This window comes from Trachypithecus francoisi, unplaced genomic scaffold (assembly GCF_009764315.1).
Source record: "Trachypithecus francoisi isolate TF-2019V2 unplaced genomic scaffold, Tfra_2.0 Lachesis_group17, whole genome shotgun sequence".
Lineage (NCBI taxonomy): Eukaryota > Metazoa > Chordata > Mammalia > Primates > Cercopithecidae > Trachypithecus > Trachypithecus francoisi.
This window is the reverse complement of record NW_022681462.1, coordinates 1683078-1708173: the sequence shown is the minus strand read 5'-3', so window position 1 is coordinate 1708173 and position 25096 is coordinate 1683078. Positions and strand designations below refer to the sequence as shown.

The window sequence follows — 25096 nt, the reverse complement described above, 5'->3', positions numbered from 1 at the left end:
CAGGCTGGGGTGCAGTGGCGCCATCTCAGCTCACTGCAAGCTCCACCTCCCGGGTTCATGCCATTCTGCTGCTTCAGCCTCCAAGTAGCTGGGACTACAGGCGCCCGCCACCTCGCCCGGCTAGTTTTTTGTATTTTTTATTTTATTTTATTTATTTTTTTTGAGACGGAGTCTCGCTCTGTCGCCCAGGCTGGAGTGCAGTGGCCAGATCTCAGCTCACTGCAAGCTCCGCCTCCCGGGTTCACGCCAGTCTCCTGCCTCAGCCTCCCGAGTAGCTGGGACTACAGGCGCCCGCCACCTCGCCCGGCTAGTTTTTTTGTATTTTTTAGTAGAGACGGGTTTTCACTGTGTTAGTCAGGATGGTCTCGATCTCCTGACCTCGTGATCCGCCCGTCTCGGTCTCCCAAAGTGCTGGGATTACAGGCTTGAGCCACCACGCCCGGCCGTTTTTTGTATTTTTTAGTAGAGACGGGGTTTCACAGTGTTAGCCAGGATGGTCTCGATCTCCTGACCTCGTGATCTGCCCATCTTGGCCTCCCAAAGTGCTGGGATTACAGGTGTGAGCCACCGCGCCCGGCTAATTTTTTGTATTTTTAGTAGAGACGGGGTTTCACCATGTTAGCCAGGATGGTCTCGATCTCCTGACCTTGTGATTCCCCCATCTCAGCCTCCCAAAGTGCTGGGATTACAGGTGTGAGCCACCGCGCCCAGTCTAATCTTAACTTTTTTTTATGAAGATAAAGCTCAGGAAAAAAACTAACTGTATTTTTTTCACTATCCTGCCATAATTTTAAAATTTTGGAAAGCAAGGTCTAGAATGTTTGTGAGTTGAAAACACAAACAGAATTTTGTCTTTTTTTTTTTTTTAAAAAAGATAGTGTCTTGCTCTGTTACCCATGCTGGAGGCCAGTGGCACAATTCTGGCTCACTGTTGTCTCAACCTCCCAGGCTCAAGTGACCCTCCCCCCTCAGCCTCTCAAGTAGTAGAGACTACAGGCACGTGCCACCACATCTGGCTAATTTTTAATTTTTTGTAGAGGTAGGGTCTCACTATGTTGCCCAGGCTGGTCTCAGACTCCTGGACTCAAGCAGTCCTCCTGTCTCAGCCTCCCAAAATTCTAGGATTATAGACCTGAGCCACTATGCCTGGCAGAATTTTGTCTTTTAAAACTTAAAGTCCTATTTTATTTTAATTTCTTTACTTTTTTTGAGATGGAGTCTCACTCTGTCACCCAGGTTGGAGTACAGCGGGCAATCTCAGCTCTTTGCAGCCTCTGCCTCCTGGGTACCAGCAGTTCTCTTGCCTCAGCCACCAGGATTACAGGCCTGTGCCACAACACCCAGCTGACTTTTGTATTTTTAGTAGAGACAGGGTTTCACCATGTTGGCCAGGTTGGTCTCGAACTCCTGACCCCAAGGGATCCATCTGCTTTGCCCTCCCAAAATGCTGGGATTACAGGTGTGAGCTACCGTGCCTGGCAAAAACCATGTTTCATAAGTGGAATTCTCACCACTTAGAGAACCTATGTTGAGCCTTCTTCCAAAGAGTATACGATTTTGATTCATTTTTTTTTCTTTAAAGTGTTTATTGTGAGATATGATTTACATATAGATGCTTAAATTTGGGGAGGGAATGCAAGGCAAACACCTGTGTAACCACCACCCAGGTTAAAAACTAAAAACAGGCCAGTACCCCCCAAAGTTTCCCCTCAAGCTCTCTCCTAGTTACCACCCATAAAGTTAGCCATTTTCCTGAATTTTATAATAATTGCCTTTCCCTGTAATTTTAGCATCTGAATATATATCTCCAAATACTACAGGGTCACATATTTTTTTAAAGTTCATACAGTTGGTATTTCTTTTTTTTTTTTTTTCTGGCTCGTTTTTCTCAGCATTATGTTTCTAAGATTCACAGCATTATGTGTGGAGCGTAACTATAGTTACTTCATTTTCGTTGCTGAATACTATTGCATTGTATGGATATGCCGCAATTTATGTATTATTTCTGCTGTTTATGTGTATTTTGGTTGCTTCTAGCTTTTTACTATTAAGAATAATGCTGTCTCTTGGTGAACATAATACATATGTTCAAACGATTTTTTTTCCGAGGGATTAGAGTGCAGTTATTGGGTCATAGGGCAGGGATCGCCCCCCCATATGCCGTGGACCAGTACCGGTCCGTGGCCTGTTAGGATCGGGGCTACACAGCGGGTGGTGGGTGAACGAGTGAACATTACCTGCTCAGCTCTGCCTCCTGTCAGTTCAGCGGTGGCATTAGATTCTCATCAGAGTGCAAACCCTATTGTGAACTGCACATGAGAGATCTAGGTTGTGCGCACCTTAGGAGAATCTAACTAGTGCCCCGTGATTTCAGGTGGACCAGTTTTATTCTGCAACCATCCCGCTAACTCCCATCCATGGAAAAGTTGTCTTCCGTGAAACCGGTCCCTGGTGCCAGAAAGGTTGGGGGCCACTGTCATAGAGTATGTGTATCTTCAGTTTTAATAGATGGTGCATATAGTTTTCCAAAGTGGCGGTTTTAGTTTGCAGATCCATCGTCAGGAATTCCTGTGCAACAACTTCATAAAGTGTTTTCTTCCCCCTCCTCCTGTTCTGGAGAATGGCCAATGGCCTCTAACTGCCGTTTTACTTTCGTTTCCCTGATTTCTCATGAAGCTGAGCAGCTTTTCGTGCTTACTTGGCCATTTGGATATCTTCCTTTGTGGCATCCGTTAAGTCTTTTACCCGTTTGGCTGTTGGTTTGCATGTCTTTTTTCCCGTTGTTTTGCAGAAGTTCTTTGTAAGTTCTGAATACAAGCTCTTTATTGGAACCCTGACCGTGTCACACCAGTAACAAAAACCAGTTCCATTACATGAGTTCTTTATTGGTTACATATATTGAAAATAGCTTCTCTCACTGGGTGGATTGCCCTTTTGGCTTCTGTAATGGTGACTTTTGATGAACAGAAATTCTTAATTTTAATGAAGTTCAGTCTGTCAGTGTTTTCCATTATGGTTAATACTTTTGTGTCTTGTTCAATGTTTTTCTATCACAAGGTCGTGAAGATATTCTCCTGTATTCTAGAATTTTATTGTTTTGCCTTTCACAGTGAGCTCAAATTCCGTCTGGAATAAATTTTTGTTATTGATGTGAGGTCAGGATTTTGTTTCTTCCTTATATTTGATTGTCTCTGCATCCTTTATTGACTTTCCCAATGTTTTCTTTCCCTAGTATTTGTCAGTGACACCTTATTCGTAAATCAAGTGTCCATATATGTGTGAGCCTGTTTCTGGGCACTGTATTGGATTTCTTTGGCTTGTCTATCCTAATACCAGGGTCACAGTTTTAATGAGTATAGTTTTTAAAGTTTTGATATGTGGTAGAACAAATCCTGACACTTTGTTGTTCTCCTCAGTAACATCTTGGTTATTCTCAGTCCTTCACCTTCCATATGTATCTTTTCAGTTATCTCTACACATACACACACACACACACACACAATCGGGGTTTTTTATTAGCATCACTCAGAATATGAAGATCAATTTGGCAAGAATTAAAAATCTTTCAGAATCTTCAGTGTTCAGTCTGACACACTATGTTTTTCAACTTATTTAGGTCTTCTTTATCTCATAATTTTATATTCTGCATAAAGATCTTGAACGTCTTTCGACAGATTTATTTCTGGGTCTTTGGTATGTTTAATACTATTGTAAGTGACATCTTTTCAAAATGTTCGCTTTGCTGGTGCCCGGCCTTTATTGATCTATAAAAGTGGCAGTTTCATACGACTCAATATAAAATGTGGAAATGTGGTTGCTTTTAATATATTTACTGTGTATCCTGAAAACTTGCTAAATTACTTACTGATTCTAATAACTTAGCTCTAGATGCTTTTGAACAACCTCCATAAACTATCATAATCTGAGCTTGATGACATTTCTTCAATTTGACACCCAAAATCAGCTATCACACATTCTACCTTTTCTTTTTATACCTTAACTTTACTAGCTACAGCCAGTATGATGTTAATACAGTGGTATTTAGTAGTCCTCTTTGACACTTTCCTCATCTCAGAAATACAGCCTTCAGTATTTCACGGTTAGATACGATTTTTTCTTCACTGCCCCCTTTGCCACCCCCACCCAAGATAGCCTTTATCACATGTCAGTTTGAGTTCTCAACAAGATCCTGAGACAGAGTTAGGAGTGCAAGAGATTGAGGGCTACTGCCTGTGAAAAATAAGCTGAAGAAAGCAGGATTGGGCCAGGAGAGTCTCAGACTGTGATGCAGAGTCTCGGCCAACCCAGTGGGGAGCTCTGGAGCAAAGACTGCCTGTTGGAAGCATCCTGCACTGGGTAGGGTTGGCCAGGCCCTGGTACACCTGCTGTGCTCATTCATTGTCTGGGAGGAGCCCAAGAAGAACTTGGCCTTACCTCAAATGCCACCGTTGATCCCAAAGGCTGTAGGTGGAGGCTGGTAGCCAGCGGTGTTTTTCATAACTGAATGACCAGTTTTTCCTTGTAGGGAGATCTGAGCAGTTCTTAGAAAAAGTATTGAAAATCAAAGCCACGCTGCGCACAGTGTTCACACCTGTAATCCCAGTATTTTGGGAGGTTGAGGCAGGTGGATCACTAGAGGTCAGGAGTTCGAGACAAGCCTGATGGACATGGTGAAACCCTGTCTCTACTAAAAATAAAAAAGTAGCCAGGCATGGTGGCACACACCTGTAATCCCAGCTACTCAGGAGACTAAGGCAGGAGTATCGCTTGAACCCAGGAGACGGAGGTTGCAGTGAGCCGAGATTGTGCCATTGCACTCTGGTCTGGGCAACAAAGGTGAAACTCCATCTCAAAAAAAAAGAAAAAAAAAAAAAAAAGAAAAGAAAATCAAAGCCAAAGAAATACATTCTGAAAGCAAATAGAGAAAAAAAGAGACTTTCAAAGAAGGTAGAATTAGCCTGACAGCTGACTTACAAACTGAACCAATGAGAGACAAAAATAATATATAATAACATTTACTGACAAAATTTACCAAACTAGAATTCTATACCCAGTGAAAATATCCTTTATAAATGAAAGTGAAATAAAGACATTTTAAAATAGATAAGAATGGAGAGAATTTGTCTCCAGAAAATTTATGCCAAAGGAAATAATACAGTCTTTAGGCTGAAGGTAAATGATTTTAGAAGCTCAGAAATGCAAAGGAATAAAGAATATTAAAAATGTTTAAGTGTGTGGATAACGAAATGAATGCATACTCTGTAGAACAATAATAATAGTATTTTGACTTAATGCAGTGTGGCAGAACATTTTGGTACCGCTAAGGCTAAATCATATGAAGTTTGACAACTTCTACCTGGGTCTGTCCGTTTTGAAACATTTTCTTTGGGAAGTGAATCGCCATAATGTGAGAAACTTAAGCCACGTGGAGAGGCCACATGGAGTCTTCTGGTCAGCGTTCCCAGCTGAGCTCCCAGCTGACAGCCAGCATCACTTTCCCATCATGTGAGCCTCCTTAGACAACCAGCACATCTGAACTTTCAGATAAATGCTGCCTGAATTCACATGTAACTGCAACACAGAAGGGACATTACGTGAGAATAAATTGTTGTTTTAAGCCACTAAACCTTCGAGTGGTTTATTATGCAGCAGTAGATAACCAGAATGCTTGATATCATATCAGACCTGGTTGGTCTGTGTTCGGTTTTCTTCCACTGCTTCAGAAATGCCTTTTTGCATTTGGTTTGTCCCAAACAAGATCGAGACAAGGTCTAAACATTGCGTGGGTGCTATGTCTCCTAAGTCTCTTTTATGCTGTTTCCCCCACTCACCTTTTTGTTGTTAATGAAATTGGCTCATTTGTCTATAGGATTTCCAACATTCTAGGTTTGGCTATTTTCATCCTCTTGGTGTTATTTAACAATCACTTATCGTGTGAATTTTCTGTAAACTGTTAGCTAAATCTAGAGTCTGGATTAGGTTTAAATTCATTTTTTTTTCTTAGCAAGAAGATTTTATAGCTAGTTGTGCAGTAATCTGGTCTTTGTCTCTGGTCCTGGAGATGCTCTAAATGTTGGAATTTCCTTAATAATAAGTGTGTCTTTGTTATTCCTGAGTCCCTTGGATCACATCTGAGTTTATACCTAATGAGAAAACTCAAGATAGGGTTGGTCATCAGAAAAACCAACCATGTTGGCCAGGCGCAGTTGCTCACGCCTGTAATCCCAACACTTTGGGAGGCTGAGGCCGGTGGATCGCCTGTGGTCAGGAGTTGGAGACCAGCCTGACCAACATGGTGAAAACCTGCCTCTACTAAAAATACAAAATTAGCCAGGCATGGTGGCATGCGCCTGTAGTTCCAGCTACTCAGGAGGCTGACACAGAATTGCTTGAACCCGGGAGGCGAAGGTTGTAGTGAGCCGAGATCGTGCCACTGCACTCCAGCCTTGGTGACTGAGCAAGATTCCGTCTCAAGAAAAGAAAAAGAAAAAACCAACCATGTGATTAGAGGGTTGGGCTTTGAGCCGACCCACCCTCCTCTAGGGAAGCTGGGAGGTGAATTGGGTCATATGGTGGTCAGTGATTTAATCAACTCTGGGTACTGAAACTTGCTGGAACTTTCTGGTTGGTGAACACATCAGTGTGCCAAAAGACTGATATGCCCTGATCTGTGGAGAAGAGGACACAGAAGTTCTGTGGGGACCCTCATCTCAGACCTTTTCCCCTATGCCCCTTTAGAATACAACTGTAATAATTAAGTATAGTGCTTTACTGAGTTATTCTAGCAAATTATCAAGCCTGATTGGAGTTCATGGGAACCCCCTAGATTTGTAGCTGGTTGGTCAGAAGTATCGGGCTGGGGACCCCCAAACTTGTAACTGGTATCTGAAGTGAGGGCTGTCTTGTTAGAGACTGTGCCCTTTACCCTGTAGATTCTGACGCTGTCTGGATGGTGATATGGTCTGGCTGTGTCCACACCCAAATCTTGTCTTGAATTGGTAATTCTCATAATGTCCACATGCTGTGGAAGGGAACCCGCTGGGAGGTCATTGAATCATGGTGGCGGTTACTCCCATGCTGCTGTTCTCATGAGAGTAAATTGTCATGAGATCTGCTGGTTTTATAAGAGGCTTTTCCCCCTTTGCTCGGCACTTCTTGCTGCTGCCATGTGAAGAAGAACATGTTTGCTTCCCCTTCCGCCATGATTGTAAGTTTTCTGAGGCCTCTCAAGCCCTGCAGAACTGTGAGTCAGTGAAACCCCTTTTCTTTATGAATTACCAAGTCTTGGGTATGTCTTGATTAGCAGTGTGAGAACAGGCTAATGCAGATGGTTAGCATCAGAATCGTACTGCATTTCACTAGTGGGACTGTCCATTGTCTGTGTTTTTCATGAGGAGACGGTATGCCAGATTGTCGTAGATTTTTAGGTCACAGATTTTCTTATGTAGGGATTTAATGTAGGGAAATAAGATATTGTGGCATTATTTCTGTTGATCTAAGCCAGATGTTGGCACACTTTTTTGGTAAAGGGCCAGATATGAACTTCTTCAGGGTTTGTGTCCTGAATGGTCTCTATCACAACTATTCAACTTCCGTCATCGGAGTATGAAAGCTGCCATAACAGTACGTGAGAAATGGGCATAAAACTTTATTTGCAGAAGCTAGTAGAAGACGGGATTTGGCTTATGGGCTATAGATTACCAGCTTCTTTTCTAAATTGTCTTGGGAATGAGCTTTAATATTCTCCTAGGAGAAAAGGAAATGGAGAAGAAACTGATTTTTGACTTGTACGGAGACCTAGAAGTACTCATCTTTTGTTTCAAATTAAAGGACTTCTATTATAAAAAATATATGCTTGTAGAAAATTTGAAAAATGTGAAAAAGTAATAAATATAAGTAATATTTATTGGGTATTGACAAGTGTCAGGTATTCTAAATTCTTAAATACGTGAGATGGTATTCATTTTATGATGATTTTACAAGTGACCATATTAAAGTGCAGAGAGTTTAACCTAAGCAAATAAGTGATTATTAAGTGATAAAGCTAGACTTGAAAACCAAGCATTTGACTCTAAAGCCTAAGTTCTTTTTTTTTTTTTTTTTTTTTTTTTTTTGAGACGGAGTCTCGCTCTGTCGCCCAGGCTGGAGTGCAGTGGCCGGATCTCAGCTCACTGCAAGCTCCGCCTCCCGGGTTTATGCCATTCTCCTGCCTCAGCCTCCTGAGTAGCTGGGACTACAGGTGCCCGCCACCTCGCCCGGCTAGTTTTTTTTTGTATTTTTAGTAGACACGGGGTTTCACCATGTTAGCCAGGATCTAAAGCCTAAGTTCTTAACCCCTCTGCAAGAGCATAGGGGCAGGGGTCATTACCCTTGCATCCCACTACCCAAATGTACTACAAGGTAGTGCTTTTTTTTTTCCCCCCCAGTTATTTTTCTGTCTGCAAACAAAGCTAGATTTTCTCATTCTACATAATCAGTTTTACAACATTGCAACTAATTTTGTGCTCAAAACAGCCACTTCGTGTCATGCCACGTTGATTACCTGTGGCTGAAGGGAGAAGTGGGTGGGACACTAGAAAGCCGTCATCAGAGGCCAACAGCTCTGCAGCTCTTTGTAGCTGGCAGAATGCTGCTTTCTACAGACTTTCTCCAAGAGTGTTTGGCTAGTGAGGGCAGAGCTGGTGTTTGAACACAGGTTTTTATTTTCTACTTTAAATTTTGGGCTTCTCAGAAATATCTGCTCCCTGCTTCATCCCTATTTTGATTCTCCCTTTACTACTATTTCCTGCCCTCTGTTGTAGTACAATAAATGGTACAAAAGAAGAATAAATAGCAGGTTCAGAAACAGCCTTAAGGCTGGGCGCCACGCCTGTAGTCTCAGCACTTTGGGAGGCCGAGGCGGGCGGATCATTTGAGGTCAGGAGTCCAAGACCAGCCTGACCAACATGGTAAAACTCCATCTCTACTAAAAATTAAAAAAATTTAGCTGGGCATGCTGGTACATGCCTGTAGTCCCAGCTACTTCGGAGGCTGAGGCAGGAGAATTGCTTGATCTCGGGAGACAGAGGTTGCAGTGAGTTGAGATCGCAGCCTGGGCAACAGAGCTAGACTCCATGTCAAAATAAAATAAAATAGCCTTAAAAACTAGGAACAAAGAATACCACAAAATACTAAAATAGTATGGAAAGTCTGAATATACAAAGACCTTACACCTTAAACAAAAACTAACTCAAAATGGATCATGGACTTAATGTAAAATGTAAAACTATAATAAAACCTTTAAGGAGAAAAAACTAGGAGTAAAGCTTCAGCTTACAGGGTGAGGCAAAGAGTTCTTGACACCAGAGAATTAATACCAGATGTGCAATACATAAAGGAAAGATCGATGAATGTAAAACTTGCTCTGAGCCAGACGCAGTACCTCATGCCTGTAATTCCAGCACTTTGGGAGGCCAAGGGAAGAGGAACCCTTAAGCCCAGGAGTTTAATTAAGATCGGCTTAGGTAATAGAGTGAGACCTTGTCTCTAGTAAAATAAAAAGTAAGTAAATAAAATAAATAAAAAATTGGCCGGGTGTGGTGGTATGCACCTGTAGTCCCAACTACTCGGGAGTCAGAAGCAGAGGATCTTTTGAGCCTGGCACGTCAAGGCTGCAGTGAGCCTTGATCACACCACTGCACTCCAGCCTGGGCAACAGAGCAAGACTGGTCTCACAAAAACAAACAAACAAAACCTTTCTCTGCAGAAGACCATGTGAAGATGTAAAGATAAATATAGAATAGGAGAAAATATTTACAAGTCCCATATCTGACAATGGACCTAGTTTCTGGAATATAGAAAGAACTCTCGAAACTCAGTAGTATAAAAATGAAACAGGGAAAAGACATGAACACACATTTCCCTGCAGGAGAAACACAGATGGTAAAAAGGACATGAAAACCTGTTCAACATCATTAGCCACCAGGAAATGCAAATTAAAACCCAAAACACAAAACAGTGACAACACCAAATACTGGCAAGGATGTGCAGAAACTGGATCACGCATGCATTGCTAGTAGGTATGTGAGTGATGCAGCTATTCTGGAAAAAACAGTGTGGTAGTTTCATATAAATCTAAACATGCGGTTACTATAATTGACCTACTAATTGCACTCTTGAGGGTTCTCCCAGAGAAATGAAAATTTATATTTGCACTAAAACCTGTATATAAATGTTCATAGCAGCTCTGTTTATACTAGCCCCAAACGGGAAACCACCTGGATGTATTTCAGAAGATGTGCTGTTGAACAGCGATACATCCATACCATGGAATACGACTCAGCAATAAAAAGGAGTGAAGTGTTGGCACACACAACAACCTGGATAAGTCTCCAGAGAATTAGGCTGAGTGAAAAAAGCCAACTCCAAAAGGTTACATGTGCATGATTTCGTTTATATGACCTTTTTAAAATGAAAAAGTTTTAGTCATGAATAATAGAGTGATGGTTGCCAGGGCTGCAGGGAGGGCAGGAGGAAGATGAGTGTGATTATAAAAGCGACACACTGGATCCTCAGGGTGCTGACACTGTTCTGTGTCTTGACTGTGGTGTTCATGAACCTACACAGTGGAGAAAATTGTGTAGAACTAAATAGATGTACAAACACCAATGAGGACATACAAAACTGAGAATTTCTGAACAACCAGATGGATCGTACCAGTGTCGCTGGGCTACTTGTGATATTTTGCCATAGTGTTTGCAGAATGATACAATGGGGAAACTGAGTTAAAATATAGCTCTTTTTACTATTTCTTACAACTGCATATGAATCTACAGTTATCTCAGTGAAAACTCATGTTAAAAATACACACAGAGAAGCACAGGAAGCAAAACAGTTAGAAAGTCAGGAAAGACCCCTTTTGTGAGTTAAAAATTCTTTTTTTTTTTTTTTTTTTTTTTTGAGGCGGAGTCTCGCTCTGTCGCCCAGGCTGGAGTGCAGTGGCCGGATCTCAGCTCACTGCAAGCTCCGCCTCCCAGGTTTATGCCATTCTCCTGCCTCAGCCTCCCAAGTAGCTGGGACTACAGGCGCCCGCCACCTCGCCCGGCTAGTTTTTGTATTTTTTTTTTTAGTAGAGACGGGGTTTCACCGTGTTAGCCAGGATGGTCTCGATCTCCTGACCTCGTGATCCGCCCGTCTCGGCCTCCCAAAGTGCTGGGATTACAGGCTTGAGCCACCGCGCCCGGCCAAAAATTCTTAAAACTGCCTCACAGATGTCATCCATTTTCACTATGAGATGATTTGCAGAGAACTTTGTGGGGGAGATGGGCTTGATGAGAAGTAGGATTACATGTTGAGATCCTCATAATCAAAAGCAGACTTCATCCTCTACCTTCCCCCAACTCAGTCCTGGAGGAAGTATGTAATTTTATCTCTAAAGGTGACAGAGAAGCATTGTCTCATCACCTGCAAGGAAACTGGCTCCCAGGTATTTCCCTGGGGAAAGCTGCCCGGTATGTAGGTAATACTCACGTGGCGCCTGCTACGGCTTCTGGTACCCCGGGTTTGTGTGCTTGTGCTGCCTGTACCATCAAGAAGCTTAAATTCTAGGGTGTGCAGACCTTGTCTTACCTCTAAGCATCCATGCCGTGTACACAACTGCCACATACCTCATTCTGAAGTGAATTTCATTTAGCTGATTTTTTTTTCTAGCAAGATTAAATCTTCTGTTTAATAATAATGCAGTATAGAAGTATGGCCATCTTAAAATTTGTTAGCAATAACATAGCCAACTTTCAGCTCATGTAAGCTAAAAGTTGGTTTTAGACATACGCAGTTCTATCAAGGATATGTTATTATATGAATGCAATACTAGACCAGATCGAAGGATTTGAATTCTCTTATCATTTACTAATGTAAAACATTTAGAGGCTTAGTTTCTTTATCTGTAAAATGAATTCTGTATTTACCTCCAGTGTGTTAAGAGCTGCAAGGACCACTGGAAATACAAGCACAGTTGTTAAGACAGTAATGCACTTTGAATTAAAATGCGAGGAGATGTTACTACAAATGAACATCTAAATTATTGATATCTCTATATAAACTGAGGTTAAAGTACATTGTTCAATCTTGGCCTGTTTACGTTTTGGACCAGATAATTGGTTGTAGGGTAGAAGAAAGAGTGTCCTGTGCATTACCTGGTGTTTAGCAGCAGGCCGGACTCTACATACTTAATGTTAGTGGCCCCATGATTTGTGACAAACAAAAATGCCTCTTAGTTTTTTAACTCTTCTAGAATTTGTCCAGCGTGTTTTTTGGTGTTAATAAAAACCCACACCCAGAAAAATGCTTCTGGATGTTGCCAGATGCCCCCAGGGAAACAAAATTGCCCTCAGTTGAGAACCATTGAGTTATAGGGATGAAATTATCAGATGTGTTCGTTTTATAAAAGAATTTAATAGTATTTTAAAGCATACTACATATATTTTTGCCAAGGCTGGTCTATTTGATTGGAAGAAGAGTCCGTTTTCCTCCCGCATGTCCCCATTTGGAATTGGGAGTGTGTTCTGAGAGAAGCTGTGCTCAGATGATCTGGAATCCACAGCCTAGTGAGGAGCAAGGTTGAAGCTGAAGTCCTTAAGTATGATAGAAGCATGGGTGGGAAGGTACTGAAAGACCAAAGAATTTGGGGGTGGAGAGGTAGGAAAGGTGTCTCCAAGTTCACACGCATGTGCATATTTTCCTTAACACCTGAGGTGAAACAACACCCCTGTTAGGTCTTGTCTGCCCTAAAGAGATGTGGTGAAGAGAATTTGCATCTAGTTGACTAAAGTTTCTGTGATTCAGTGAAATTGCTTTTGAAACATTGTAGGAGTGTCTTACATTTGATAGAAGGTTAAAAAAAATGCATGGCATGGGCGTTTTCGAGGGCTGTGAGTACTCTTAATAGACCCTTATCTCTGGATATGAGTTCATGAGGTTCAAAGGTCCCGGCCAGTCAAATGGCAAACTATGGCATTTCCCTGTCCTCTAGAGATTGCTGTACTGCCTAATGAGGTTGATCATCTTTTTCATATGGTTATTGGCCATTTATTTTTCTTTAGTGAATTGTCTTCTTGTCCTTTGCTTACATTTCAGTCAAAATACTGGTTTTCCCATTTCCTTTTTTCCTTTTCACTGTTGAATTATGACAGTTTTTACGTATCTTTACATTGTAAAGTTATTAATGTTGTAATCCTTATTTGCCTGTTTTTATCCTTATTCATTGTTTATTCTTGCTCATTCGCTGACCTTTGACTTTTCTGGATTTTGTATTAAGTTGTTATAGTTGGGTTCCAGTTGTTTGACGGAATCCTTTTGTCTTTATACAGACAGTTGAGTTTATCTTATTTAATCTCACTGTAGATGTGTTTAATCTTTTCCATCCACTTTTTATTTTATGTATTCATATTGGTTTTGGTTTTGGTTTTAATCTCTTGATAATGGGGCTCAATTTTCAGGTACACTTTTAAGATATGTTTAAGCCTTTATTAAATGACTTCAGAAGCAAAATAGTGTCTATTGTGATCTTCCTTATTCTCATAACACTTAAGGGTGTGTTGGCATGTTCTGAGATTTTTATTCTTGTTTATTACAGTTAAATGATTATTTTTGTGTTGTGGCATAGACTTCAAAAACAATATTTATTTTCTGCTTTTCTAACCTGATTTCCACAGATCCTTTGCATCGAGTATCTGCTTATCTTTCATAAGGCAAATTCCTCATTTGTGAGTCTTTGTATGAGTAGTTTCAGTCGTCACATTCTGTCTTCATGATAATTTTTTTCTCCTCAAGAAAGTGCACATGAGTGATACACTTCCTGAGTTCCTTTTCTGTAGACTTCATGTGAGACCAAAGCTTCTCATGCTCTAGAATTCTGTTACAACCATTATTGATGTATGAATAACGTACAATAAACTGCATGTGTTTACGTAATTTAAAAAGTTGAGCATATTTATGTACCTGTGAAATTATTACTACAATCAAGATAATGGACATACGTATCACCCTTAAAAGTCTACTTGTGCCCCTTGGTAATCCCTTTACACTCCTCATCTTTAGGCAACCACCAGTCTGCTTTCTGTCACTAACAGGTACTTTACATTTTAAAGTGCTTTATATAAATCAAGTCATACAGAATGTACTTTTTTGAGGGTCTGGGTTCTTCTATTCAGCATAATTATTTTGAGATTAATCTGTGTTGTTTTGTGTATCAGTAGCTTATTTTATTGCTGAGTAGTATTCCATTGTACAGATATAACACAACTCACGTGTCTGTTCACCTGGATACATGGAAGTTTGCGCTGGTGGAAATTTGGGCTGTTCCAATATTGAGCTATAACAAAGCTGCTACAAACATTTATGTACACGCCGTTCATTGTATGGACAAATGCTTTTGTTTCTCTTGGGCAGATATCTAAGAGTGGAGTGATTTGGTCATATGGTAGGTGTATGTTTAATTTGTAAGAAATTGACTTCAAACTGTACTACAAGGCTATAGTAACCAAAACAGCATGGTACTGGTACCAAAACAGCTATGTAGACCAATGGAACAGAACAGAGGCCTCAGAAATATTGCCACACATCTACAACCATCTGATCTTTGACAAAAAACGAATGAGGAAAGATTCCCTATTTAATAAATGGTGGTGGGAAAACTGACTGGCCATATGTAGAAAACTGAAACTGGATCCCTTCCTTACACCTTATACAAAAATTACCTCAAGATGGATTAAAGACTTAAACGTAAGACCTAAAACCATAAAAACCCTAGAAGAAAACTTTCTAGGCAGTACTATTCAGGACATAGGCATGGGCCAAAGACTTCATGACTAAAACACCAAAAGCAATGGCAACAAAAGCCAAAATTGACAAATGGAATCTAAGTAAACTAAAGAGCTTCTGCTCAGCAAAAGAAACTATCATCAGAGTGAACAGGCAACCTACAGAATGGGAGAAAAGTTTTGCAATCTGTCCATCTGACAAAGGGCTAATATCCAGAATCTACAAGGAATTTAAACAAATTTACAAGAAAAAAACAACCCCATCAAAAAGTGGGCAAAGGACATGAACAGACAGTTTTCAAAGGAAGATATTTATGCAGCCAACAAACATGAGAAAAAATGCTCATCATCATTGGTCATTAGAGAAATGCAAATCAAAACCACAATGAGATACCCTCTCACACTGGTTAGAATGGCCATCATTAAAAAATCAGGGAACAACAGATGCTAGAGAGGATGTAGAGAAATAGGAATGCTTTTACACTGTTGGTGGGAGGGTAAATTATTTCAACCATTGTTAAAGACAGTGTGGCGATTCCTCAAGGATCTAGGACTAGAAATACCATTTGACCCAGCTATCCCATTACTGGGTATATACCCAAAGGATTATAAATCATTCTACTATAAAGACACGTACATGTATGTTTATTGTAGCACTATTCACAATAACAAAGACTTGGAACCAGCCCAAATGCCCATCAGTGATAGACCGGATTTAAAAAAATATGGCACATATACAACATGGAATACTATGCAGCCATTAAAAAAGGATGAGTTCATGTCCTTTACAGGGACATGGATGAAGCTGGAAACCATCATTCTCAGCAAACTAACACAAGAACAGAAAACTAAACACCACATGTTCTCAGTCATAAGTGAGAGTTGAACAATGAGAACACATGGACATAGGGAGGGGAACATCACACACTGGGGCCTGTCGCGGGGTGGAGGGTTAGGGGAGGGATAACATTAGGAGAAATACCTAATGTAGATGACGGGTTGATGGGTGCAGCAAACCACCATGGCACGTGTATAACTGTGTAACAAACCTGCATGTTCTGCACATGTATCCTAGAACTTAAAGTACAATAAAAAACAGAATTTTAAAAAGAGATTGCCAAGCTTTTTATAAAGTGGTTCGTCTGTTTTACATTCCCACCAGCAATATGTGCCAGTTCCAGTTGCTGCGCGTCCTCACCACATTTTATGTGGGCATTCTTTTTAATTTTGGATATTAAAATAGGTGTGTAGTATCTCATTGTAGTTTTTATTTCCTTTTTCTTAAAAATTGATACTGAGCATCTTTTCATGTGTAGTTAACATTTGTTTAATTCCGCACTTTAAAATATTAGGTTCTTTTCTTAGTTTCATGAGTTCTTTATATATTCAGCATATAAGTCCTTCATCAGATACATGATTTACAAATATTTTGTCAGTATGTGATTTGCCTTTTTATTTTCATTATGGCATATTTTTGGTGAGCATATGTTTTTAATTTTGTTGAAGTTTGATCTGTCAGTTTTTCCTTTATTGATAGTGTTTTTTTTTGTTCAGGAAATCTTTTCTGTTCCAAGGTTACAAAGATAGTGTCCTGTGTTTTCTTGCTGATGCTTTATAATTTTAGTTTTTATGCATAGAACTATGATTTATCTGAAATTATTTTGAGTACATGGTGTTATAAAAGAGCATTTTCCTCCAACATAGGTTTGTTTGGTGTCTTAGTCTGTTTTCTGTTGCTATAACAGAATACCACAGATTGCGTAATGTAGAAAGAAACAATGTTTAGTTAGCTAACAGTTTTGGAGGCTGGGAAGTCTAAGAGTATGGTGCCGGCATCTGGTGAGGGCCTTCTCAGTGTGCTGTAGAAGGGCATCACGCCTCAGTGGCGGAGGGCATCACGTGACTAGGGGGCAAGCGCAAAAGAGCCAGAGAGACCTTACTTTTATAGCAAAATCGTTCCCACAATAGCAACATTAATAGATTAAAAGGTAATTAATAATAATGCATAGACTAATCTATTCATGAAGGCAGAGTTGACATTAATCCATCCCTGAGGGCACAGGGATTAAGTTCCCAACACATTAATTTTGCAGGAACGCTTTCAAACCATAGCGTCTGGTTGTTCCAGTACTATTTTTAGAAAAGATGTATGTTTTCCACGGAATCCGCTGATCCCTTTGTTGAAACCCAAATGACTGTATACATGTGTGTCTGTTTCTAGACTTTGTTCAGTTCCATTGATCAATCTTTATACTAGTACCACTGTCTTGATGATTGTTGTTTTTGTGTGTGTGTGGCGTAATAGACATAATATAAAAATGACCACTTTAACCTTTTTTTTGTTTTGTTTTGGACGGGAGTCTCACTCTGTCGCCCAGGCTGGAGTGCAGTGGTGCGATCTTGGCTCACTGCAACCTCTGCCTCCCAGATTCAAGCAATTCTCCTGCCTCAGCCTCCTGAGTAGCTGGGATTACAGGCACTTGCCACCACGCCCAGCTAATTTTTGTATTTTTTTTTTAGTAGAGATGAGATTTCACCATGTTGATCAGGCTGGTCTCAAACTCCTGAACTCAGGTCATCCGCCCACCTCAGCCTCCCAAAGTGATGGGATTACAGGCACGAGCCACCACACCTGGCCCTTTTTAACCATTTTTAAGTGTACAATTTAGTGACATTGCATACATTCACATTGTTGTGCAACCATCACCATCATCCAGCTCCAGAAATTTGTTTTCCCAAACTGAAACCTAAGCAGTAATTCCTCATTCCTCCCTCCCCTTATCCCCTAACAGCCACCATTCTACTTTCTGTCTCTATGAATTTGATGAGTCCAGATACCTCCTAAGTGGAATCATACAGTATTTGTGTTTTTTAACTGACTTATTTCATTAGTCATGAAGGTTCACCCATTGTTGTAGCATGTGTCAGAATTTTCTTCCTTTTTAAGACTGGATCATATTCTGTTGTATGTATAAATCACATTTTGCTTATCCGTTCACATGTCAATGGGTATTTGGGCTGCTCCTACCCCTTAACGGTTGTGAGTAATACTTCTGTGAATGTGGGTGAGCCCGTTTTCAGTTCTTTTGGGTATATACACAGAAGTGGGATTGCTGGTCTTACGGTAATTCTATGTTTAATTTTTTTTAGGAACCACAATACTGTTTTCTATAGTGGCTACACCATTTTAACATTCGCACTAATACTGCATGAAGGTTCCAGTTTCACCACATCCTTGCCAAAGATCCGTATTTTCTTTTTAAAAATTTAAATAGTAGTCATCAAAACAGGTAGGAAGTGGTATGATTGTGGTTTTGATTTGCATTTCCCTAATGGTCAGTGATGTTGAGCATCTTTTTAAGTGCCTACTGGCCATTTATGTATTTTCTTTGGAGAAATGTTTGAGTCCTTTGCCCACCTTTTAGTTTGATTGTTTTTCTGTTACTGAGTTGCAGGAGTTCTTGATATATTCTAGATATTAATCTCATCAGATATTTGATTTATAAATATTTTCTTCCATTGCATAGGGAATATGTGTAATTTTCATAATAAAAAGTTAAATGTTTCTTTACAGAAAGTAGAAGAGCTTGACCAATACCAACTCATTTACCACTCAGACTCAACAGTTCTTACCATTTTGCTGTGTTTGCTTTATCCTTACAGCCCCCCCCCACACACAAATTATTTTGCCAAGACATTTCAAAGAAAATGAGAGACACCCTTACACTTTACCTAGTACGCACCTTCAAAAAACTAGGACAGTTTTCTACGTCTGCCACATTTTCTGCATAAACAGTCTCCAAAACATTTACAAAATAATATATATGACTGGGAAAAATAATGCTGTTTTGTTCTCATTTTGATGTTGCAGATAACCTTTCGGGATAAGTTCACTGATGGTATTCCTTGTAGCGTTGGCATTGTCTCATACATCAATAAGAACTTCTGTTTCTTCATCACCTGAAATACAGCTGTTGCCTCCAACTTCCTACTTTCTCTTGTCTTCCTTATCTTTAAAACCTAAAGTAGACCGAACTTCTTCCCATGACTTCCTTATGAGGCAGAGCGTTATCTGGCCTCTGCTTACCCCTCCAGTCTCATTTTCTCCTCCTCTCCCAGCTCCAGCAAAGAGACCTGCCATCTGTTTCTTGAGCATACCAACCTCTGCCCTCTATGAAGGCCTTCACATGTGCTGTTTTCTGTACCACCACCCATCCAGCTGCCACACTGCTTTTTTTAATCCTTCAGGTTTTTATGTAAATATTATCTCTTCAGACCGGCCTTCCCTCATGATGTATTTAAGTATTGCGACTATTTATTCCCCTTCACAGCAGCTTTTCAATATTTTGATAATCCTATTTCAGTATATAAATATGTATTTTTTAATGACTATCTCTGCCTCACACACCACCCACTGTACCTTGAGTTCCTTGACAGTGGGAATTGTTAACCACCAGCACCTGGCATGCAATTAGTGAGCAGGGAACAGTCCGAGGCACTGCAGCCTCACAAAGTGATTATCGCGGGGACTGTTTTCAGGATAAAAATTCATCGCATTCCTTTCTGTTACTTCATGTGTGTTTACAATTTGATCTAGTCATTGTATGTGATTTGGAGACCAGGTTTAACCTTAAAATTCAAGTGGGTATAAAATGAATGTTGGAAGTAAAATAGAATACTTTGGATATTCCCTGTGTCTGTAGTATAAATATTTGGCTTCAGTTTTTTAATCATTATTTTATTCCTTTTGCAGACTGAGACAACACTTGGACTCAGTTCATATCAGCAGAAAAGGTAAGTGTATTTAGTAAGATCACTGCCATACTTTCAGTTCCCTCTGGGGGATTCCTGTGGTTCTCCCCTCCACTTTCCCCTTGCTCTTTTTGGTGAAGAAGGAATAGCAAATTGTAAATCACATTATATGATTATTTCTAAGTATTGTGTGTGGGAAACCAGGTTTAGGTTTGAATGTGCACTTCATGCAGTTGTGTCGCGTGCTTCCCCTGTCGTGTACGAAGGGCTGTTACTCAGCGCTGAGACTCCCCTTGCTTTGTGAGAGACTCAGCTGTGTCACTCCTTAGTGGCTTCTCTTGTGGTATCCCTGCTTTTGATGTGCTGACCATTGCTGCCCTCCGTGACCAGGGGTCTGCCTGCAGGTCCCCAGAGGAGGATCTCAGACCTGCGAAACCCAGTCTTGTGACTTGGAGAGACCACTTTTAAATACAGCTTCCTCATGATAACAGGGGACGGTTTTACCTCGGGTGTTAAGGAAAAGAGGTACATGCATGTGAATTTGGAGACACTTTTCCTGCCTCCCCATGCCCAAATTATTTGGTCTTTTGGTAGCTTCTCACATCTGTAAAGAGACATACTGTGCTGATTCTCTTTCCATATCCGGTGAAAGTCTGTTCTGGTACCTAAAGGTGAGTGAGAGCTTTCTTTGATTTGGATAAAAAAGTCGCTCCAGCACCTATTTTGTGTTCACTCCCAGCTCTTAATGATTGCTCCCCGGGGGACCATAGATGTAAAGGAAGTTAGCTTACAAGGTTCAGCGTAATGGTGTAGTTGCTCTTCCTATTTGCCAGAAACATCTGGTCAGGCACCAGTACCGGTTCTAGTGAACGCCGTTTAGTAACAATTGAAAGGCTGGCAGTGGTGTCAATAGGGCTTTCAGGTAAGGAGCCCATATCGTGGATTTAAGAACCCAGTTATTTTACAGTGTGTGTTTTTAGAACTATGTTTTATTCTGTCAGTATATTTATTCCTTAAATGACAGCAAAGCAAATTTATTTTTAAAAATTATTAATATCCACTGAAATCAGACACTTAGCTACCAAAGTGGCTATGACAACAAAAGATGCCCCCACTTTTGCTGTCATCACTGCAGTTTCCATTCTGAGGTAGCAGGAACAGGGAAGCATTTGTTCCTCCTAGGCCTTCATGTTAAAGTACATCTGTGAATGTCTCCAGACTAGCAAAATGCAGACTGCAGCAACAAAGAATTTTGTTTTGAGAGAGAAATGTAAAATATTCAGACTATTAGTAGGACAATTAAAACTTCTTACCTCATAAATAATGAAAATTCTTCAGTATTCCCTATTTTTTCTCTTTTCACTCTTTCATCTCTGCAGTAACATGGCCCTTCTTCCCCATTGTTCTGTCACTCTCCCTAATGTTACATGTCCTATGGGGACCTGCCCTGTCTGTGATTCCTGCCCAGATATTTAACACTGGCCTGGGTTGTGTCCAAACCACTGCGTGTCTAGTCTGATTCCTCCTTGGCTGGACCATCTAAGAACCCTAGAACTGTCTAACCACATCTAGAGCCAAAAGAATGGTGAGAAAAACATATATGTTATCTTGTGCCTCTTCCTGCTTTCTTCCAGCAATTAGGAAATTAGCTGTGGAATTAGACTGCACTACATTTATGAAGATGAGGATGTTCATTCGTGATCATAATCTGGGCTTTAAGTATTTTCCTAGTGTAATGAAGAACTGACATCAGTGCATAATTATGTTCTCACCTCGTTCTGCTTATCTACTCTGTCTAAAACTTGGTGGCATGAAAGAACCATTTTATGATGCTCTCAAACTCTGTCAGAAATTCAGGCAGGGGACAGCAAAGACAGTTTGTCTCTCCTCCATGATCTGGGGCCTCAGCTGGGGAGATTTCAGAGCTGGAAATGACTTGATGGCTGAGAGCTGGAGGCATGTTCATTACATGTTGATGCTAGTTTGCTAGCTGGGACCTCAGCTGAGCTCTCAACTAGAATGCCTCTACGTCGGCCTCTTTGTGTGGCCTTCACATGGGCTAGTTTGGGCTTCCTCCTAGTATGATGGCTGGACTCCAAGAGTGAATATCCCAGAGGAAGCTAGTGAAAGCTGGATCACCTTAATCTGCCCTTGGAAGCCACAATATTACTTCCGCTGCCGTACGCCATTCGTCAGCAAGTCACTTAGGTTGTCCTAGATTCAAGATAAGGGAGGGGAGAAAGAGCTCCCCACCTATTGATGGCAGGAATATTAGATTTGTAGACACAATTTACAACTGTCACATTTTACATTGTGTGTGTGTGTGTGACCAGGATCATGAATTGGGTAAACATTTAATTCAAATTAGTATGCAGATTGGGTATGGGACTGGGTTAAGCGCTAAAACATGTCTTAGTGAGCCCAGGATGCAATAACAAAATGCCATAGACTGAGTGACTTAAACAACAGGCATTTATTTCTCACGGTTCTAGAGGCTCAGAAGTCTAGGATCAAGGTCTTGCAGACTTGGGCCTGGCAAACTGTTTTGATGATAATGAAAAACTGATAACCATATAGACCACTAACATATACCTTAGGTGTCTTGATACCCCTACAACTAAACCCCGAGAGGCTTACAGCATCTGTTTATAAGACCCTCTTCAAAAGCACTGTTTTCTTTGAGATTGCATTTTGTCATTTCATCAACACGTATGCTTTATAACCTCATCAGAAGTGGTGTCTCCGATATCCTCCAGAGCTATTTGGATGTGTTTAACATCCAGAGGACATTGGCAGATCTCATTTTCTACAGGCTTTGTGTTACAGAGGTTTATCTTGAGGAGGGCCGGTGGCAGCCAGGTGATGCCTGTTCCCCTACAGAGAATTTGATACATCAATTTTATGTATTCAGCGATTTAAAGGAAGACATAAACATAATGAGGGAAAATGGACAATATGAAAAAGAAAATAAATGAAGCCTCTAGAGTTGAAAATACTGTTTCTGAAATGAGTCTTTCACTGGATAGGATTAAGAACAACCTAGACATTGCAAAAGAAAAGCTTAGTGAGTTTGAAGACAGTGACAGCAGTAATTTAAACTGAAGCGCAGGGAGAAAAATAACTAACAAACAAATGCTTGGTGACCTCTGATACAGTAGTAGCAAGCAGTCTAACACGTGTGAAGTGAGCTCCCAGGAACTGGGAGGGGGAGTAGCTGTGGAAGAACTTTAATAAACCTGAAGCAAGAGTAACACAAACTCACACCAAGCCAGATAATATTCAAGTTGTTGAAAATCAGTCACAAATAGAGAAACAGCCAGGGAAGAAAACTAAATATAGTGGTTCAAAAGATAAGAATGACTGCTGGTTGTTCATCAAGGACAACTGCAACCCCCAAACCAAGGAAATAACGTTTTTAAAGTACCAAAAGGAAAAATTGCTAATCTAAAACACTGCATCCAGCAGGAATATCCTTCAAAAAAATGAAGACATTTTCAGATAAAACTGAGAAAATTTACAGTAGACTGGCACTTTTGAGAAATGTTAAAGGCTAAAGACAGTTAACCATCTCAGGTATAAACACAGATCCTATGAAGAACAAAGACCATCAATAAAGGCAAAAATATGTGGAAAAATATAAAAAATGTTTTCTGGGTAAGAAAATGTTAATTTCTAACATTTTAAAAACAATGATTTAAAAACAAAAATAATTGTTTATAGCATGTATACATTACGTGTGTGATAACAGCACAAAGAACAGAAGGGTTGCATGAAAGAATTGAGTTGTAAGATTCTTACATGATATGTAAAGTAGTATAATATTATTTGAAGTTAAACTGATAATATGAAATAAGCTCCACAGGAAACATTAAAATCATTAAAAAAAAAATAACAGGAGCTATAGCCAATAAACTAGTCATGAAGATAAAATGAAATACTAAATGAATACTCAGTTGGTCTAAAAGAAGGCATAAACAGAACAAGATAAAAAGCAGATGGGAAAAATAGAAAAAATGGCAATATGGTAGACTTAAACCCAAACATATCAGAAACTATAGTAAATGATTAATTTCAACACCAATTGTCAGATTATATTTAAAAAGCGAGACCCAAGCGTATTTTGTCTACAAGAACTTTATTTTAACTTTGTATTTAATATTTTACCTTTTGTTTTGAAATAATTTTAGAGAAAAGATGGAAAAATAGTACAAATAATTCTTACATCTTCTTGACCCAAATTCCTCATTTGTTAGTTTTTTCATATTTGCTTTATCATTCCTGATCTCGCTTTTTAAACTCTCTCCTTTTCCTTCCCTCCCCATGGCTACTTTTTTATACATACATGTGCATGTATTTGTAATTTTTCTGAAGCATTTGAAAATCATTTGTAGACATGATGCTGTTTTACCCCTAAATATTTCAGTGTATATTTCTTGTGAACATTGTTTTAGAGATCATCATATACTCATGAAATTCAGGAAATTAAGACTGTCTCATACTGCTGTTTAGAGTCCTCATTGGGATTTTGTAAATTGTCCCATTAACGTCTTTTATTTTTAAAAAATTTTGGGTCCAGGGTTCAGACCCTCATATTTAATTTTCACTTCTCTTTTTGAATTTTCCTGCCACAGCCCTGGAACAACCTATTTCTCAACATTAGTCTCTAATGTAGAACAATTGATTTGTCTTTCTTACTGTCTTAGAACTTTGACATTTTTGAAGAGTAGAAGCCATTTATTTTATAGAGTAACCCAGATGGACCCGGGCACAGTGGCTCATGGCCTATAATCCTAGCACTTTGGGAAGCTGAGGCGGTGGATTGCCTGAGTTCAGGAGTTCGAGACCAGGCTGGGCAATACGGTGAAACCCCATCTCTACTAAAATACAAAACATTAGCAGGGCATGGCGGTGTGCGCCTGTAATCCCAGCTACTCAGGAGGCTGTGACAGGAGAATTGCTTGAACCCAGGAGGCGGAGGTTGCAGTGAGCTGAGACTGCGCCATTGCACTCTGGCCTGGGCAAGACAGAGCAAGGCTCCCGTCTCAAAATAAATAAATAAATAAAATAAACCCAGCTAGAGTTTTCTGATATTTATTCATTATTTGATTCAGAATTTGCATTTTTGGCGGAATATTACTGAAGTTTGTCTCTCCCAGTGCATCCTATCAGGAAGCGCTTGGTGTCTCGTTCCATTTTTCTCTTATAATTCATAAGTGTCTTGCAGAGAAGTACTTTGAGACTATGCAAGTACTGTGTTTTACATGAAATTCTGAATAGTTTTAGAATCTATTGATGATTCTTGCCTGGAGCAGTTATTGCGCTGGCTGGGTTTTTTAAAAATTCTATCACACTTTCTATGTTTCTTAGCTGACATTCTGACTGAAGTTAAGATTGAGGCCATGGTTCATTTTTATCCAGGTATTTCACTTCACCATCGTTTGCACTGTCGTAAAAAAAAAAATCACATGTGCGTAGTTAGGTCTATTCTGTGTCATTTACATGTCCCCAACAATTGTTGAGCACTTCCTACTTTCTGGTTCATGAGG

The 25096-nt window shown here is 40.0% G+C and overlaps 1 protein-coding gene across 2 annotated transcripts in view; it reads left to right on the top strand.

Moving 5' to 3' along the window:
• The window catches only part of TMEM131 (transmembrane protein 131), a 250769-nt gene that overhangs the window by 72608 nt on the left and 153065 nt on the right, over positions 1 to 25096 (top strand). For both annotated transcript variants that reach the window (XM_033238933.1, XM_033238932.1), the window contains exon 3: positions 19552 to 19592. In XM_033238933.1, the coding sequence (XP_033094824.1) occupies positions 19552 to 19592 (41 nt within the window). The remainder of the gene's footprint in view (positions 1 to 19551; positions 19593 to 25096) is intronic.